Source organism: Marmota monax, unplaced genomic scaffold (assembly GCF_021218885.2).
Source record: "Marmota monax isolate L192 unplaced genomic scaffold, Marmota_monax_Labrador192_F-V1.1 WCK01_AAM20220418_F8-fsc00023, whole genome shotgun sequence".
NCBI classification, from domain to species: Eukaryota; Metazoa; Chordata; class Mammalia; order Rodentia; family Sciuridae; genus Marmota; species Marmota monax.
In genome coordinates this window covers 580,789-599,224 of record NW_026692907.1, presented here as the reverse complement: position 1 = coordinate 599,224, position 18,436 = coordinate 580,789, and the positions used below count along the sequence as shown (strand labels likewise).

The following is an 18,436-nucleotide window of genomic DNA, read 5'->3' as shown; positions in this document are numbered from 1 at the left end:
TGACAACCAGTACAGTCTCAATCCCTCTTTTAAAGAGAAGCCTAGATCAGATATCCTCTAAGGGCCTTTCCACCTCAGGTCCTCTGTGACTCCCATGACCACTAGACATCATGAGCTCTTCTGAAGGCATGTTTTATTCCTTAAACTGCAAACAGCAAAAGACATCTGGGCCACCACCACTTGAGGGCAGTACAAAATGATGCTGCATGTGGTTCTGATGGTTTTATTGTTTCGGCTCTGGAACAAAACAAAGCCCTTTACATGATTACCAGTCCAATGTATTGGGTGAAAATAAAGCTCCTGCCAGTACATCACTTTTTCCAAGTGTTTAAATTCTTATTACATAGGGATATCAAAAGACAAGCCCAACATAATTCATAACAGAGTTTGAGAAGAGGAGTAACTGAGTGAAAGGATCACATGCCTTGGGAAAATGCTGATGCATATTATGAGTTTAATAAAAAAAAATAGCTGTTAATAGAAGATTAGAACATGTCAGAGTTGAAAAGCACGTTAGAAAGGAGGCTGAATACAGCCCCTTAATTTTGAAGGCAGGACCCTGAGCTCAGAGGAGGGAAGGAGCTTGACCAAAGCCACAATGACAAGGTAGAGAAGGAAATGATTTCAACACTTATCTGGTTAGTCTGTGAAAACAAAGGTTGTGATATTTTCAAGTGACATCATAAATACGGCTTATAGCTGGGTATGGTGATGCATGCCTACAATCCTAGGTACTTGGGAGGCTGAGGCAGGAAGATTTCAAGTTTGGGGCCCCTTGGGCAACTAGCCAGGCATATCTCAAGACAATTTGGTACCAGGGATCGAACCCAGGGATTCAGGAGGATGAGGCAGGAGGATCATTAGTTCAAAGCCAGCCTCAGCAAAAGAGGTGCTAAGCAACTCAGTGAGACCCTGTCTCTAAATCAAATACAAAATAGGGCTGGAGATGTGGCTCAGTGCCCTGAGTTCAATCCCTGGTAACCCCTCCCTGCCCGCCCCACCAAAAAAACTCTTGACCTCACTATCCCATCCTCTACACAAAGCCAGGATGATCTTTCTTGTGTTTTTTTTTTAATATTTTTTTTTAGTTGTAGTTGGATGCAATACCTTTATTTTATTTTTTATATGATGCTGAGGATCGAACCCAGTGCCCCGCACATGCTAGGTGAGCACTCTACCACTGAGTCACAACCCCAGCCCCCTCTTATGTTTTTTTTAAAGTGTGCAATCACATGATTTTAAACATATTCAGACTTGCACAACTCTCACCATTATCTAATTGCTGAAAATTTTCATCATTCTGAAAAGAAACTTTTTACCCCTTTCTATAACTCTGTAGCCTAAACTAGCTCTTTTTCCCCAGGCAACTACAAACCTACTTTCTATGTCTATGGATTTGCCTATCTGAACATTTCCTATAAATATACTCACATAATTTGGGTCCTTTTATTTCTGAATTTATTTATTTATTTATTTTAGTTTTAGATGGACACATACCTTTATTTTATTTATTTTTATGTGGTGCTGAGGATCAAACCCAGTGCCTCACATGTGCTAGGTAAGCGCTCTACTGTGGGAAGCCATTCTCACCCATGATTGGGCACCTCCCTGACTGGGTGTGAGGTGTTCTGGCAAGCTATGTCAGAACTTATCCCCACCCTCTTTAGGTTCGAGAGCCCATCTGTGTGGGGGTGTGACTGACCATTGACCCTGAGACCAATCACTGACCCTGACCTTGGAATGTTGACCTTCATTGGATGGAATTTTCCCCTGAATTTCTTATTCCCCAATAAAAGCCAACTCTCTGGCGTGTTCCCCCTCTCTCCTGCTAGTCTCTTATATAAATCTCGCTACCCCACCAGGTGGCTCGAGGCAGGAGCCAGGAAGGGCTGTCTCTGAACTGGGGAAGAAAAAGGTAAATTGAGTTATGTGTCTTTATTTTGATCTCACTAGTTAACTTCTATGCTTAGGACCTCTAGTATGAAGCTAGCGTGCTGGTTGCGCGGCAGACTACCACTGAGTTACAACCCCAGCACTTATTTCTGAATTTTTTTTACTTAGCATAATGTTTTCAAGGTATATCCATGTTGTATTATGTATCAGTACCCCATTCTTTTTATTGCTGAACAACACTCCATTGTATGGAAATCAAAGTGTATTTATCTATTCATCAGTTGATAGACAAATTTGAGTTGTTTCCACTTAGGGCTATTTTCAATAATACAGCTGTGAACAGTCATATACAAACTTTTGTGTAGACATATGTTTTTTATTCTTTTGGTTATGTATCTAGGAGTAGAATTTGGGGGGCCATATGTTAACTCTAACTTTTTTTGTGTGGTACTGGGGATTGAACCCAGGGGTGATCCCCCACTAAGCTACATCCCCTTTTAATTTTTTGAGACAGGGTCTCATTAAGTTGCTGAGGCTGGCCTCAAACTTGCAATCCTCCTGCCTCAGCCTCCCCAGTTGCTGGGATTTAGGCATGCACCACCACACCTGGTATGTGACTTTTTTGTTGCTTTTGTGCTTTTGGTGTCACATCTGGGAAATCAAAAGGTGATGAAGATTTACATCTATGTTTTCTTCTTAGAGTTTTGTAGTGAAGTAACTCTTAGTGTCTTTTAAGAATTTTATAGTCCAATGGTCAAAATGGTCAATGATCCATTTTGAGTTAGTTTCTGTATATGGTATGAGGTAGTGATCCAACTTCATTCTTTCACCTGGGGTTATCCAGTTGTACCAGTATCATCTGTTGACAAGACTATTCTTGGCAACTTAGTTGAATTATCTTGGCTAGTTGAAAATCATGTGACTATTTAGATATGGGTTTATTCTTAAACTCTCAATCTTATTCTATTGATTTAGATGTCTCTATGCCAGTACCATACTATCTTGATACTATTTTGAAGTAAGTTTGAGATGAGTAAGTATGAGTCCTCCAACTTTGTTCTTCATTTTCAATATTTTTTTTTTGACATTCTGAGTTTCTGGAAGTTCCATATGAATTTTAGAATCAGCTTCTCAATTTCTATAAGGAAGCTAGCAGGGATTCTGATAGAGATCGCATGGAATATGCACATCAATTTGGGGAGTATTAATAATTTAACAATTTTAAGTCTTCCAATTCACAAATGTGGGAAGTCTTTTCATTTATCTTTTTAATGTCTTACAATAATAAAACTATAATGTTTTATAGTTTTCAGTTGTAAGTATTCACTTCTACTAAGTTTATTCTGATTTTTTCTTTTTTTTTTTCTTTTTTTAAGTTTTGAGACAGGATCTCACTTAGTTGCCCAGGCTGGCCTTAAACTTGCAATCCTCCTGCCTCAGCCTCCCAAGTAGCTGGGATTACAGGTGAGTACAACCCCATGCCTGGTTTATTTTTTCTTTTTGATGTTAACATAGATGAAATTTATTTCTTAGTTTCATGTTCAGACTGTTTATTGTTTTTTTTTTTAAGATAGAGTGAGAGAGGGAGGGAGAGAGAGAGAGAGAGAGAGAGAAAGATTTTAATATTTATTTTTTAGTTTTCGGCGGACACAACATCTTTGTTTGTATGTGGTGCTGAGGATCGAACCCGGGCTGCACGCATGCCAGGCGAGCGCGCTACCGCTTGAGCCACATCCCCAGCCCCTGTTTATTGTAATGTACAGAAATATAATTGATTTTTGTATATTTGTCTTGTGTCTTGCACCTTGCTGAAGTTGTTTATTCTAATAGGTTTTGTTTTTGTTTCCTTAGGGTTGTCTGTATACATAAGTCATCTCATCTGCAAATAAAGATAGTTTTACTTCTTATGTTCCAATTTGGATGCCTTTTATTTATTTTTCTTGTTTAGTTGCCCTGGCTGGAATCAGGGCAACTAAGCAAGAAAAATATGATGAATAAGTACAATGATGAATAAGTGAACCTTCTATAACATGATTTTGAATTTTTATTTCCCTCCCTTAGAGTCTTTCAGTGATTCCACATTGCCCCCAGGATCAAGATCACTTTCTATTAGCGTACACAAGGCCAGTTTAAATCTCACCCTAGCCTTGCACCTTCATAAGCTAAAACCTAAACCACCTGAATTACATATTCTTCCCAGATCTTTGCTCTTTTGTGTACGGACCTTTGTGAACATTATTCCCTCTGCTTGGAATACGACCTTTTCTGACTATCCCTTGCTTCACCAAGGTACTTCCTATTTAGTTTTCAGGTTTTAACTTATACACAGTCTCATTAAGAAATCTTTCCCTGGTCCCACAATATGAATGTATTCCTTCACATTTCTGGCATCTTAATCTTCTCCTAACTCTGTTTTATTGCATTTATAATTACCATTGTATTTATCTGGCTTCCTCTCCAGACTGGGTGCTCTTTGAGGGTAGGACCAAGTCTTTTTTATTTTCCTAACTCCTCTTCTTTGTAGAGATCTTAGCATAGTATGTACTAAAACTTGGCTTGTCAAATGATTGAATAGGAATGCAAAGAAGCCTACTAATCTGCTCTTCACAAGTCCCTTGTTCTACAAGCCTCTTTTGGGGATTTTAATCGGTAGTCTAAAAACTAGTCCAAGAGGCCAGCTAGGAGTTTGCAGGATGTATGTAGTTCAATGCTCTTTTATGGGCCTGAGATAATTAATGCACCGTTGAAATTCCAGTCAGAATCTTCTCTTGTTAAATAATTTTTAAAAACCTATTCACAGTAATCTTTGTATGAATGTTTAATTATAGGGACAATTTGTTTTATATAGAATTTCAGATGAATAGTCTTTCAGAAGTAACTTGTTTTCTTGAATCCAATTCTTCAATGTTGAAGATTTTTTTTTTTCAGATCCCACTTCATTTTGATTTGACTAAAGCTACTACTAAAAAAATTATCTTCTAAGCCAGGTGGGGTGGTACATGCCTGTAATCCCAGTGACACAGGAGGCTGAGGCAGGATTGCAAGTTTGAGGCCAGCCTCAGCAACTCAATGAGGATCAAAGCAACTTAGAGAGAGCCTGTCTCAAAATTAAATAAATAAATAAATAAATAGGGCTGGGGATCTGGCTCACTGGTAAAGTGCCTCTGGGTTCAATCCCTAATAAATATATCAAATTTGACTTCAAATTTAATATATATACTTAATATATAAAAAATCTTCTCAAATGCTTATTGTGTGCTAAAAACTTCATATAAATTATTATCATTTAATCCTTACAATCTGTTCAGTGAGGCAGTAGTGATTATAATCTACTTTTTATCACAGAAGGATGGAGTGGTTAAGTAACCTCCCCAGATTCTCAGAGGCAGAGCCAGGAGTTGAATGCAAGTCAAGTCTTTTTGACACTAAATTCATGCTTTAAACAATTTACTTCCTCTATCCTACCTACTGATGTATAATTCACATAATTTTATGAATAGGACAGTTGTAACTTACTTGAGGTTAAGCTTGAAAATTAGTAAGGCAAAATTGTATAGTGCCAATATTATCCTCAGAAAATTCTTCTTTAGTCTGGTGCCATGGTGGATGCCTGTATTTCCAGCAACTTGGGAGGCTGACACAGGTGGTTTGCATGTTTCAGTCGAGCTTCAAAAACTTAGCAAGACCCTGTCTCAAAATAAAAAAAATTAAGTGTTCACTTTGGCAACACATATACTAAAACTGGAATGATAGAGAAGATTAGCATGGCCCCTGCGCAAAGATGACACACAAATTCGTGAATCAGTCCATATTTTTACATGTTTACTTGCACAAAACTGATCAGTTTTGAGAGACTGTTAATGCCCTTGTAGTGGTTTTTGTGGTTGTGAAACAAATGGTGAGAATTTGAATTGGTCCCTCTTATTATAGTATTGAAATTCAGTTTACTTAATTTATCAAATCATGTTCATGTCCTCATTTTATATACTTGCGTCTATTAATAAACATTGTGATACATGAATAAAAATAAAATAAAAAATTAAAAAAGACCTGGGTGCCAGGCACAGTGGCACCTTCCTATAATCCCAGTGACCCAGGAGGCTGAGGCAGGAGGATTGCAAATTCAGGGCCAGCCTCAGCAATTTAGCAAGATTCTGAGTGAAAATTTAAAAAATAAATAAACAAAATAAAAGGGACTGCAGGTGTGGCTCCGTGGTTAAGTGCCCCTGGTTCAATCTCCAGTATCCCCCCAAACAAGGAGGGGGCTAGGGACGTAGCCCAGTGGTAAAGTACCTCTAGGTTCAATCCCTAGTACAAAAAACCTTCATAATTCATTCAGCATAATATACAAACATAACATCTCTGCATGAACTCAACACACCCAATTGTTTTCATCAATGTTAGGTCAAATCCTTGAGTCTTTAGTTGAGTACCTGCTGAAATCCTTGTCTTGCATATAGAGATGATGTTGAATAACAAAAACAAAACAATCTTTCTTAAAAATTGGAGCACTGAAGATGTATAAATATATTCATATATAGCTAAATGCAAAAATGATACTGCTTTTCTTTTTATATATTTTGATCTTCTGGACTGGGGAATAGAGCAGGCAGTGCCTCTAGTGCAAGTATATATGCCTTTTTATGTGTCTCTCTGTGCCAAGTTTTGCTGTTAAATGGGAGAGTCTTCCTAGACTTTGAAAATTTAGTAAATTTATTTCAGATCTCTGTTAGAGGAGGAACACAGAATTTTTAATAAAACTCACAGACATGAGGCAGTTATAAAGAAAGCAGATTCTTAATCAAAATCATCATCATAACAATGGGATAATACCCATTTGTTGAGCACACATTCCCATGTGCCAATTACTGTTCAAAGTGCTTTAATGACATGGTTCATTTATTCCTCTTCATCATTTTCAGATGTAGTTTACATAAAACTGAGACTCAGAAACTTTTAATAACTTTCCCATGGTATTATAGCTTATAAATGGAGGACCTTGATTCAATCTCAAATTTGACTCCCAAACTCATCAAATTTACCACTGTATTGACGTTAGGATTCCTGGTCTATATAATCTTGACTTTATCTTAAAAGAGGAATCTTATTCATTGGGCTTTTTAAAAAGAGTCAAAGTCATTATATTTGAAAATACCACCAACATAAAACATTAAGAGACTCCTTTCTTCCAGTGGGTGATTCTGCATCTCTGAAAACTCTAAAGAGACACACTTCTCTATGCCACTTCCAGTTTAGCCATGATATTGTCTGGGTTGTTTTCTTTCTTTCTTTCTTTCAAATATTTTTAGTTGTAGATGGACCCAGTGTCTTTATTTTATTTATTTATTTTTATGTGGTGCTGAAGATCCAACCGAGTGCCTCATATGTGTGAGGCAAGTGCTCTACCACTGAGTTACAATCCCAGCCCTTGTTTTTTTTTTTTTTTTCCTAACCCTTTTTACCATTCTCTGCTAGTTCTTCCCTCTCCCATCTACAATATATTCTATCCCACCAGACCTCTCAGCATACTTGGAACACATTTGCTTTTCTGTGCTTTGCTGACACATATTTATCTGGAATGGTACCCATTTGTTATGGTTTAGCTATGAGGTGTTCTCCAAAAGCTCATGTGTGAGACAACACAAGCAATTTTTATGTTCAGAGGTGAAATGATTAGATTATGAAAGGTGTAACCTAATTGGTGGATTAACCCATGGATGTGGATTAAGCTGTAGGCAGGTGGGATGTGGCTGGACGAGGTGGGTCACTGGAGGTGTGACTTTGGGTTTTATATTTTGTCCCTGGTGAGCAGAACCAAATCTCTCTGCTCTTCCTGACCCTGCCATGAGCTGAACAGTTCCTCTGCTAGGCCCTTCCCCCATGATATTCTGATTCATCTTGGGCCCACAGCTACAGAGTTGGCTGACCATGGACTGAACCTCTAAAATCATAAGCCAAAATAACCTTTTTCTCTTTTATGTTGTTATTGTCAGGTCTTTTGGTTACAGTGATGAAGAAGCTCTTTTGGTTACAGTGATGAAGAAGCTGACTAAAACACGACTGTAGACCTTGGTCAGCTGGTTGATGAGAAATCCCTAAAGTTTAAAAGGAAAGTACAAGATCGAATTTATGTTTTAAAATGATTTTTCTTGGCTTGGGAGGCTGAAGCAGGAGTATTGCAAGTTCAAAGACAGCCTCGGCAACTTAGCAAGGCTTTAAGCAACTTGGTAAGACTCTATCTCAAAATAAAATATAAAAAGGGCTGGGGATGTGGCTCAGTGGTTAAGCGTCCCTTGGGTTCAAACCAATTATTCTGACTACGATATGGAGAATGGATATAAATACAAGCATAGAAGCAGAAAGATTAGTTGATTTAGGAGTGATTCAGGAGAAAGAAGGTGGCAGTGGAAATAGTAAGAATTGGTCAGATTGGGATATACTTTGAAAACAGAATCAGAATTTTTTTTTTTTTTACATATATAGGATATTTAGCCAACAGAACTTGCTAATAGGCTAGAGTTGGGCTGTAAGAGAAAGCACAAGAAAAGCAATGAAGGCCTGAACAAGACATTCTCTATTTGGGCTATAATGTGAGATTTTTCAATACACAGTCATGGTTTTAAACTAAGACACAACTGTGATTATGGCTTAAAGAAAAATCTTTGAAAGAGTTGTCTATTTGTCATTATGAGTGTGTGAGGGGAATGTCTTGGTTTTCACCAGTGACATGAACCAACATTATCAGCACCTGCAAAGTGCCAAACACTGTACTAGGCTCCTTCACAAAAGTTGCATCATTTAGTTTTTCCCCAAATGCTAAGCACCAAGAATATCCCCATTTTTCAGAGAAGGGAACCAAGACTTTATGATTTGACTGAAGTTATGCAGCCAGGAAGGGGCTGAGCTGAGATCTGAAGTCAAAGTGCACTGTGAAGCCCAAGTTCTTATCACTGCACTGATTCAAAGATAGAGAATCAGGATTCCTCAAACTTTTCTCCTCAATACTTGAAGCCTTCTGTTGACTCTCTTATGCCCTATTTTAGAGCCCAAGGCTGGCAAACAAGATAGATAGCTTTGTTCTGTCTGTAGCCTATCCTCTGACTTGGCCTGTGATTTAGGACAAGCTTCTTAATTTGATGGTGTCTCATCATTCACACATGTTAAGCAGGACTAGTAATTACTGATGGAAAAAAAATGCTTTGAAATCTGCAGATGAAAGGATTTTTGGCCTTGAGTGCAAATATTGTCTTTCCCATCGTATTCTTTTTTTTTTTTTTTTTCATTTTTGGTTTCATACCCCCCACCACCACTTTTTTTTTTTTTTTTTTTTTTTTTTAGTACTGGGGATTGAACCCATGGCTTCTTGCATGTTAGGCTAGTGCTCTACCACTGAGACATATCCCTATCCCCAGTTCTTTTTATTTTAAGACAGAGTTTCCCTAAATCATTCAGGTTGGCCTGAAACTTGTGATCCTCCTGCCTCCAGAATAGCTGAGATTACAGGCATCTGCCACCATGTCTGGATATTTTTGGTTTATACAGCTTCCAGGACCCTTCATAAGAAAGGGGGAGGAAAGGAGGAAACAGGGCAAGTGTAAAGCCTAAAGCCGCATTCGCTTTCTCTCTAAAAGGCAATGGCACACTGGGGACATGAATGTAATAATCTCATTTAATTTATAGTACTCAAGAAATATTACTAATAGATGAAATTATTTTAAGAATCATTAAGTCGGCTTTGAAAAAGCCTTAAAAAATGATTTCTATTTTTGTGTTCAGGCTACTTAAACCCTAAATGTTCTCCAGTAGAAATGCAAAGGAGCTAACATTTATCTAGTGTCTGTTGTGAGCCAGGTATAAGGTTTTCATATATAATCAGGCAGGTGTTATTATTACCTTCAGTTTACAGAGAAAGAAACTGACTGTCCAAAGTTACAAACTAAAGAAGCTATAGGGCCAAGAATGGACCAAGGGCCTTTCCAGGTATAAACTCAGATTGTTCCCAGGACATCCTATTGCACTGAAAAATTAGTAATGATGACAGTTTTGAACTGTCCTATCACACCCCGGGTATGTGTAGCATTTAAAAATCTTTTATTGCTTGTTCTTTTCATGGCTTTGACTCTGGCACAGGGACAGTTATTTGTGTAGCACAATTGTTATTATTGTGCAGCTTCACATATTCTCTCTGCCCTGGGCAAAAATGAACAATGATGGGCTATATTTATGAAACCAGCAGCTTGGAAGTATGAGCTCCAGATTACCATTACAATTGTAGTACTTTTCTTATTTTTAATAGCTTAGCACCATTTATGTGGAAGGCCCTTCTCAAAGAATCATGAAAATAAACTGGTTCTTTGTATATTCAGAGAGTTCCTCACAGTCCCCCTTCGTCCCATAGTTTCAATCAATCATCCTGCATTTCTCAACTTTATAAATGCTGGCATCACAGATGTGCAGTGTTCATGAAGAGCTGATACGACAGTTGCCTGCAAAAGCTGGTAAAACAAATAAATAAAATAATTGTGATTTTATTTAATGGTGAGCTGGGGAAGGGAAGTGGGGTTAGAATAAGATTGAAAGATGACTGATGAAAAAGCTGTACAGGATTTAAGGTCTCCTTGTCAAGCTCATCTCGGGTTTATGGTTATCATAAATCCAGAGCCTCATCTTCAGCTTTCCACGTTTAAGAGCACTATTTTATCAAGTCTTCTTAGAAATGACTTAATTTCTACAGGACACCAGTAACATGTCCTTTAAAATGTATATGAGTCAGAAGACCTGTGTATAATTCTCAGTCCTGTCATTATGAATTTGGACAAATTCCCCTTCTGTAAAATAATGTAAAAAATAATCCCTATAGGATTGTTATGCAAATGAAATAATGTACTTGACAACAGCAGTTTTTGGTTATTAATATTTAGATTTAAGTCATCAGACACATCTTTACATACTTAGGGAACATCTATGAACCTTTAAAATGACAAGGATATTTTTGTCAGCTGCTCAAGGCACCCCACTTCTTTTTTTTTTAATACTGGGGATTGAACCCAAGGGTTCTTAACAAGTGAGACACAACCCCAGCCCTTTTTAAAAAATATATATTATTTTTTAAAATTTTGAGACAAAGTCTAAGGGCCTAAGTTGCTGAGGCTGGCTTTGAACTCATGATCCTTCTGCCTCAGCATCCCAAGCCACTGGGATTACAGGCATGTACCACCATGCCTGGCAGCACCCCACTTCTTATAACTAATGTATTTGCAAGCCCAACGTAGTAATTGCAGTCTTGCCAGAGTGGTAGAGAATTAAATGGTGACCCAGGCCCTTTCATAGGCCATTTATGAGTGATCCCTTTTTTAGTTTTATTTTTATAATACTGGACTTGAATTCAGGGCATTGCATATGCTAGGCAAGTGCTCTATCAATGAGATAAAATCCCACCTCTTTTTAAAAATTTTATTTTGAGACAAGGTCTTGCTAAATTGCCCAGTTTGACCTAGAACTTGTAATCTTCTTACTGCAACCTCCAGAGCAGATGGGACTATAGGCATGTGCCACTTTGCCTGGCGATCTCTAATTTTTACACTATTCCTACTAAGTAGGCTTTAATATCACCAATGTGCCTCTTATGTTTAGATATGAAGTGTTCCTCCAAAGCTCATGTGTGAGACAATGCAAGAAAGTTTAGAAGTGAAATGATTGGATTATGAGAGCCTTAACCTAATCAGGGCATTAATTCACTTTCATGAATTAAGTAGGTGGTAACTATAGGCAGATAGGGTGTAGCTGGAGGAAGTGGGTCACTGGTGGCATACCTTTGGGGTTTATATGTTGTCCCTGGTGAGTGGAGTCTCTGCTTTCTGACTGTGTTCTTCTGCTACACTCTTCCACTGTGATATTCTGCCTCACCTTGGTCCCAGAGCAGTAATTGAGATGTCTGAAACCGTGAGCACCAGATGAACTTTTCCTCCTTTATGTTGTTCTTGTTGGGTCTTTTGGTTATAGCAATGAAAAAGCTGACTAAAACAGTGCTTGTGAGGAATATGAGGTTTAGAGACCCAGAGATATTAAGCTTCCCTAGAAAATATAGGTAAGTCCTTTTCATCTCTCATATGCAGTTCACTCTTGTTACGATGAATTAGATCATAACATATCTTCCATTAGCTACATTTTATGATCCTAAAATAGATTTGGGATGTGACCCAGTGCTTTGATGAGATCTGGGACACACACATTTGCAAATTGTCATTGGCATTAAAAAAAGAAAAACACACACACACACAAATCCAGTTTCAGAAGTTCTAGGCCTGTTTTGGGAGTTTGGCCCATCATTCCCATTCCTACAGGCTGGCTCTCCCATGACATGTCAAGTTATTAACTGAAACCAGAGCCTGTAAGCAGAGAAACAAGCTAATGCAAATTAGGTTCTGGAAGGGGCCTGGAACAACTCCCATATAATAATTTTAAGGGAGTCTTTCCCTCTTGAGGGGAGGTGTCTGATTCTATTTTTTTTTTTTAACCAAGATTCAAACCCTCTTTAAGTGGCCCCCACTTAAACAAGTTATTTACAGAATTTGTTTCTTTACTTTATCTCCAGATAAGAAAATCAAGGAACAAATAACTATATATAAGATTGTGTGTTCAGTTCAACAAACTTTTTTTTTTCTTTTGTGGAACTGTGTATAGAACCAGGGATACTTTGCCACTGAGCTACATCTCCTGTCTTTTTTTTTGGGTGGGGTGGGGTGTGTATTGGGGATTGAACTCAGGGACACTCAACCACTGAGTCATAATTCCAGCTCTATTTTGTATTTTATTTAGAGACAGGGTCTCACTGAGTTGCTTAGTGCCTTGTTTTTGCTGAGGCAGGCTTTAAACTAGTACCTCCCAAGCTGCTGGGATTACGAGAGTACTTGGTCCCTGTTCTTTTTTTTTTTAATATTTATTTTTTAGTTATCGGCAGACACAACAACATCTTTGTTTGTATGTGGTGCTGAGGATCGAACCCGGGCCGCACACATGCCAGGCGAGCGCGCTACGGCTTGAGCCACATCCCCAGCCCCGGTCCCTGTTCTTTTAATGTTTAATTTTGAGAGAGGGCTTGCTGAGGTTGGCCTTGAAATGACAATCCTCCTATTTCAGCCCCTTCCAAGTAGCTAGGATTACAGGTGTGTACTACTGTATCCAATCAGTTCAACACACTTTTATAATGTACTTATTAGGCATCAGGAGTTGTGCTAGATGCTGTAAATATAAACATTTATAAACTGTGAAAAGCAGTATGATATAAATAGAAGATGCTACTTTTTGGGGGGTTATTAGGGTTTGAATCCAGGGCCTTACACATGCTACACCTACCACTGAGCTACACCCCTTTTTAAAAATTTTGAGACAGGGTCTTGTACAGGTTGACTTGAACTTGCAATCCTCCTGCTTCAGCCTCCCCAAAAGCTGGTATAAGGTATCATTTTTGACAACATAAATCACATAATAATGATAATAGTCCCTTACATTTTCTTAACATTTTCCATATTGATTTGCTTATTATCATACATGAGAAACTAAGGGCCAGATGGATTATATGGTTTGCCTGAGGGCACACACTAAGTTGATTCCAATGTTCTGTCTACTACCACACACTGCCTTTCCAGAAAATTCTAGACATCTGGGATTCTACCTAATTCATCCAAGGATAATGTCTTGGATCACATGAGGTTTGGAAGAGTTTCCTTGAATAGAAAGTAAAATTGTATTCCCCAAACCAATTTTCTCCATGACTTTCTTTTCTTTCTCTTTCTTCTTTCCTCCCCTCCTTCCTTCATTCATTTTTATTATTTTTATTTTGTGGTGCTGGGTGTTGAACCACCCAGGGACACTCTACCACTAAGCTACGTCCCTATCCCTTTTTAAAAATTTTAAATTATGACACAGAGTCTTGCTCAATTGCTGAGACTGGTCTCTAACTTGTGATCCTCCTGCCTCAGCAGGAGTAGTTGGGATAACAGGCATGTGTCACCATGCCCAGTCAGCTCTATGACTTTCATATTTCTTAATTTGTGTATCTACAACTTTAGATGCATTCATATGTTATTTTATAACAAGTCTTAGGTCATGTAACTAGTAAATACTGGAGTCAAAGCTGGAATCTTGTTTCTAATGTTTGAGCCCTGTTCATTTCACTATAACAATACTGCTTTGGAGATTATCTGTATAACCTTGAACAAATCACTTAACCTCTGTGACACTCTGTTACCTCATTTGTGAAGTGAATTGTGAAATGCAGATGTGATAATATAAAATAGAAAACTCCAATAGAAATATCACTTGTGGTTATTGCTGTTAAATGCATCAAAGTGGAATTATTTAAAACAGTATTACTCCCTTTTCCTTTGAATAAAAAAACAAAAAAACATAAAGTGGCCAAGGGAGAATCTCTTAAATAAGAGGAGGCCTGTATGGCTTGCTTTTTAAGGCTGGATCTGGTCAGAGGGGTCTGAGTGGAGTTAGGAGCTCCTGGCAAGCATTTCTGTGGGTGGTTGGTTTGTGGTGGAAAAAGTCTAAAAACCAAAGTGGGCTAATTACAACTGGGTCTTGTTCAGCTGTCCTTCTTAACGTGCCAAATGGGGACTACTATGATAGTGGTAATGGTTTAGGACTGATAAGAGTTGTGGTTTCCACCACAACTGGATGGTGGTGTGGGAAGCCACCATGCCTGAGAAAGAAAGACCAATTCTGGGTTTTGGGGTAGGCTACAGCTTTACTGCAAGCTCAGCTAAACTGTGAGGGAGGTAGAGCAGTAAGTCAGTCACCTGTCCTCAAGATTTTTCAGTTCAGTGAGTGGCAGAGAAGCCCTCAACTGTTAAAACAAGCAGAACATAATAAAAGTCACATCAGAGCAATTACGAGGTGGGGTGGACTTCTAGAAGCTTCTTGAGGTAGTTAGCATATAAACTGAGCCTACGATGATGAGAATTTCAAGTAACTGGTTGGTTATTCCTATTGAGAGTGGCAGCATGAGAAAGTAGGATGTGTTATGTTTAATGTGGCTTTTATTGAGCTATGTGCTAATGTCTGAGAAAACAAAAAGATACAAAAAATACAAAACCAGTTATTTTCCACTGGGGAATTCTTAATCTTGGGAGGTAGACAGTCATTAGGGGGATGAGGATTTCATACAGTAGAGAAAAAAGGTTAAAAAGGAGAATGTGTAACTTTCATTTGGAGAGAAGATACTTTGCAAAAGAGGCGATGCTTGAATTGTGTCCACAGAAGGGAGGAAGTGTTTGCAAGCTAATATAAGGGCAAGGTTAGGAGTGCTTCAGGCACCAAACAGATCCTAGTGTTTTTTTTTTCCTCTTGGTGCTGGGGATGAATCCAGGGCCTTGCACACCTGTTCTTACATTTAGCAACCTTAGCCCTCTGCAGGTCTCTCTTATTGAACAATCTAAGTGGAACAGGCAGCAGGACTATATTCCTTCCTCCTTCTAAATAGGTTTTAACTGGAGGAAATAACCTATTTTTTTTTTTTGAACTGGGGATTGAACCCAGAGGCCTTAAGCACTGAACCACATCCTGAGCCCCCCCATATATAATTTTGTTTTTTATTTAGAGACAGGGTCTCACTGAATTGCTAAGGCTGGCTTTGAACTGGCAATCATCCTGCCTCAGGCTTCCAAGTCGCTGGGATTACAGGTGTGCTCCTTAGCGCTCAACCTTAAAAAGTTATTATTATTTAAAATAACAGCACATGGAAAGGCTTTAGAGGCAAACTGAGATACTAATCAAGCTATTTAATCTTTACATAAGACATTTATTTTGGTCTGTTCCCTTATTTGTGTAATGCATTTCTGTTTCAGTTCCCTCATTCATACAAGTAAAAAACAAAAGCATCTGGGACAGAGCCTGAAGTATATATAGTACTGTCATTATTTAGAATCCTTATCTCTTTTAGTCCTCAGAAGCCACATTAACTGTGGGTATACTTTCTCTCATTTTTCTGAAACAGAAGCTCAAAGTAGGTGACCTACCTTAAGTTCACACAGGACAATCTGGTGCCGCCTCTGTAGCCCGTCCGCCCCAAACATATCCGCGCCGGGTTTTCCCAGGCGGCCCAGGGCAAACTCTGGTCCGGCAGCACTAACTCCAGCGCCAGGGTTTGCGCGCCGCCGCGGCCTGCTCGGGCCGGCGGGCGGGGCCGTGCGGGGCGGGGCGGGGTGAGGAGGGAAGTTGGCGAAGTTCGGGGAGACGCCCGCCCGAGCCTCGCCTACGGCCGCTCCCTCCGCCTCCTCCCCGCCCCGAGCCCCAGTCCGCCAGTCCTTCCTTCCCCTCCCGTGCATGATGGAAACACCATGGCTGCGGCAGCCCAGCTCTCCCTGACACAGGTAACGCCGCCTGCCCGTCGCCGGGCTCGGCCGGCCGATGCCCCCGGCCCCCTCCCCCACCGCCCTCAGCTTCGCTGACCCGGGCAGCTGCTCGCGACTCGCGCGCTAGGCGGCCGGTGCGCCCGGGCGAGAGCGTGTGCGGGACTGAGCCAGGGCGCCATCCCGAGCCGGAGCTCCGCCGTCGCGGCCGCGACCCCGCCCCGAATCGGCCGGCGCCCCTGGCCCGCCCCGCCCCGCGCGGCCCCCATCCCAGCCCACTGCCCGGTGGACTGTGCCCCGGGCCGCGCTCGCGCGTCCCGCGCTGGCCCAGCCGCGTCAGCTCTCACCCACCCAGGAAGTTTCCCCTTCCAGGCCACACGCCCGCCAGGTGAGCTCCTGTTGAGCTCTCGCGGAGCAGCCTCACCCCCGGTCGCAGGCGGGTCGCCCTCTGGGCCACCGGCGGCAATGCCTTCCCGAGCGGACGCACAGGCCCCCTCTAAGCAGCATTTGTCCGCTGGAATTCGACGGAAGCCCTCCTTTTCTCCAGTAGTTCTCTCCAGTTAGCCTTGCTTCCCAGTAGGTCGCATCCTACTCAGGTACCTGCCCTGCTCGCCCCTTCCTGAATTCAGGAATTCAGCTCTTTCCCGCTCCTGATCAGGTTAACTTCTGGGTCAGACCCCCGATTCAGTCTTTTTCACCCAAATCTACTTTCACTTCCACCCCGGTTGGGGGTAGGGAACTCTCACCTAATAGCTTGTCCGAACGGATAACAGAGGAAACATCCTTTAGCAGGTGTAGCACTTTGGCTAGGCTTGGTGCTGGGAACCACCTAGCAGATCAGTGTGTCCTGGGAGAATCTTCACTAAAACCTGTCCTCAGGTTCTTCTTGCCTTTTATGCTTGTTCTTCACAGAAAAAGTCAAACCATCATTCACTCAGGGAGCTTGGTTCCTCCCTCTTAGTAAAGAAAGCCAATTATAGCCTTCCCACTATGTTCAGGGTGATGAAGTGCCAGACACCTGTTAGTCCCTTCCAGCTCTAACGACCAAAACTCTCTTCAGCCTCACCTTCTCAGCCTGTTTTCTGTAGAGCTAGTGGCCATGTACTCCCTGATCTGAGCCCCCCCAGCCTTTTTAGCTGCCTTGTGGTATCTCCCTGCCATCTTGTCTCCGTGGCCTAGATTTTTCCGGTGCTTTTAAGGCTTTAACACTGGGATAGGGCATGCATTTGGTCTTTGTGTTAGGATCAAGAGACTTTGCGGTGTTTTGCCTAGCACTCTAGGATAGAGAGAGTGAAAGAATCTTTTTCTTAGAAATAAGAACACACACACATCCCTCAGGTAAAAATAACTTCAGAACTTCAGTTTGCAAGAATTGTGCCTTAGAGGTTTATTTGCTATTGTTTATTCTTTTTGACCAATAAGCAGGGAAGAACCTTTAACATGGAATGTAATGGTTTAGTCTTGGTCCCATGAGTCTATTTTGAAAGGTCCTTCTGAAACTCAAATTTGAGGAATAGAAACATTGACTTTTTAGATGTTCACTTTCTACGAGTCTAGTTAGTGACTTGCATTACATGAGGTGCCTGCTGGCAAGCTGTGGATTTCTGGCTCTGTTGGCAAATTCTGGCAGGAATTTTCCTCTCTTGAAAATTTTGTTCTCTTGAAAGCTTCTGTAAAATTGTTTCTAAATTGTGTGCATATTTTATTTTCTCCCTGGGTAATAACTATGTTTTTAGTTTTTGTTTACTATCATTGCTTCAGGCTCTGTCCGTTTTTTAGTTGCTTAAATAATTTACATATGTTCTTGTGGTTATATATATTTAGGTATTAACATGTACCCAGAGTAAATACAGAATCAGTAGTATTAATCTTCAGTGTCTTATATTTAAGAGAATATACAATGGCGGTTAATTATTGATAACTCAAATAAATCAATTTAGAATATTTTGATCTTAAGACACTTTACAATTATAAAGGCACAAGAAAAAAAGAACCTTCCCAGTTAATATTTCCTATTGTGCCTCCTCGTTATTTTCACATTTAGCACATTTGTGGTTTTTAAATTTAATTTTAATTTTAAAAAATTAAGTTAATTTTTTAAAACTGCTTGAGTCTAAAAAACTCAGATAACAGTGCAACCTAGTTTTACATTCAATGTTGGTTTGTTTCTATTACCTTCTATTTCT

The 18,436-nt window shown here is 40.1% G+C and overlaps 1 protein-coding gene, 1 long non-coding RNA gene and 1 other non-coding gene across 6 annotated transcripts in view; 2 read left to right on the top strand and 1 right to left on the bottom strand.

Moving 5' to 3' along the window:
* Window positions 1-1,048: 1,048 nt before the first annotated feature.
* Window positions 1,049-17,275, bottom strand: LOC124096841 (uncharacterized). Of its 2 annotated transcripts, none has more exons than XR_006853028.2 (3): window positions 16,997-17,275; window positions 5,410-5,580; window positions 1,049-3,772 (listed from the first exon to the last, which is right to left on the bottom strand). It is a non-coding gene; the product is annotated as an uncharacterized LOC124096841 (long non-coding RNA). The 2 variants fall into 2 exon arrangements; XR_006853026.2 differs by lacking the exon at window positions 16,997-17,275 and adding an exon at window positions 15,918-16,149.
* LOC124097048 (U6 spliceosomal RNA) lies at window positions 5,605-5,709 on the top strand. Its single transcript, XR_006853090.1, has one exon. It is a non-coding gene; the product is annotated as a U6 spliceosomal RNA (small nuclear RNA).
* Eps15 (epidermal growth factor receptor pathway substrate 15) overlaps window positions 16,081-18,436 on the top strand; it is a 142,281-nt gene continuing 139,925 nt past the window's right edge. For all 3 annotated transcript variants that reach the window (XM_046450856.2, XM_058581448.1, XM_058581450.1), the window contains exon 1: window positions 16,081-16,271. In XM_046450856.2, coding sequence (XP_046306812.1) covers window positions 16,239-16,271 — 33 coding nt within the window. In that variant the 5' untranslated portion in view covers window positions 16,081-16,238. The remainder of the gene's footprint in view (window positions 16,272-18,436) is intronic.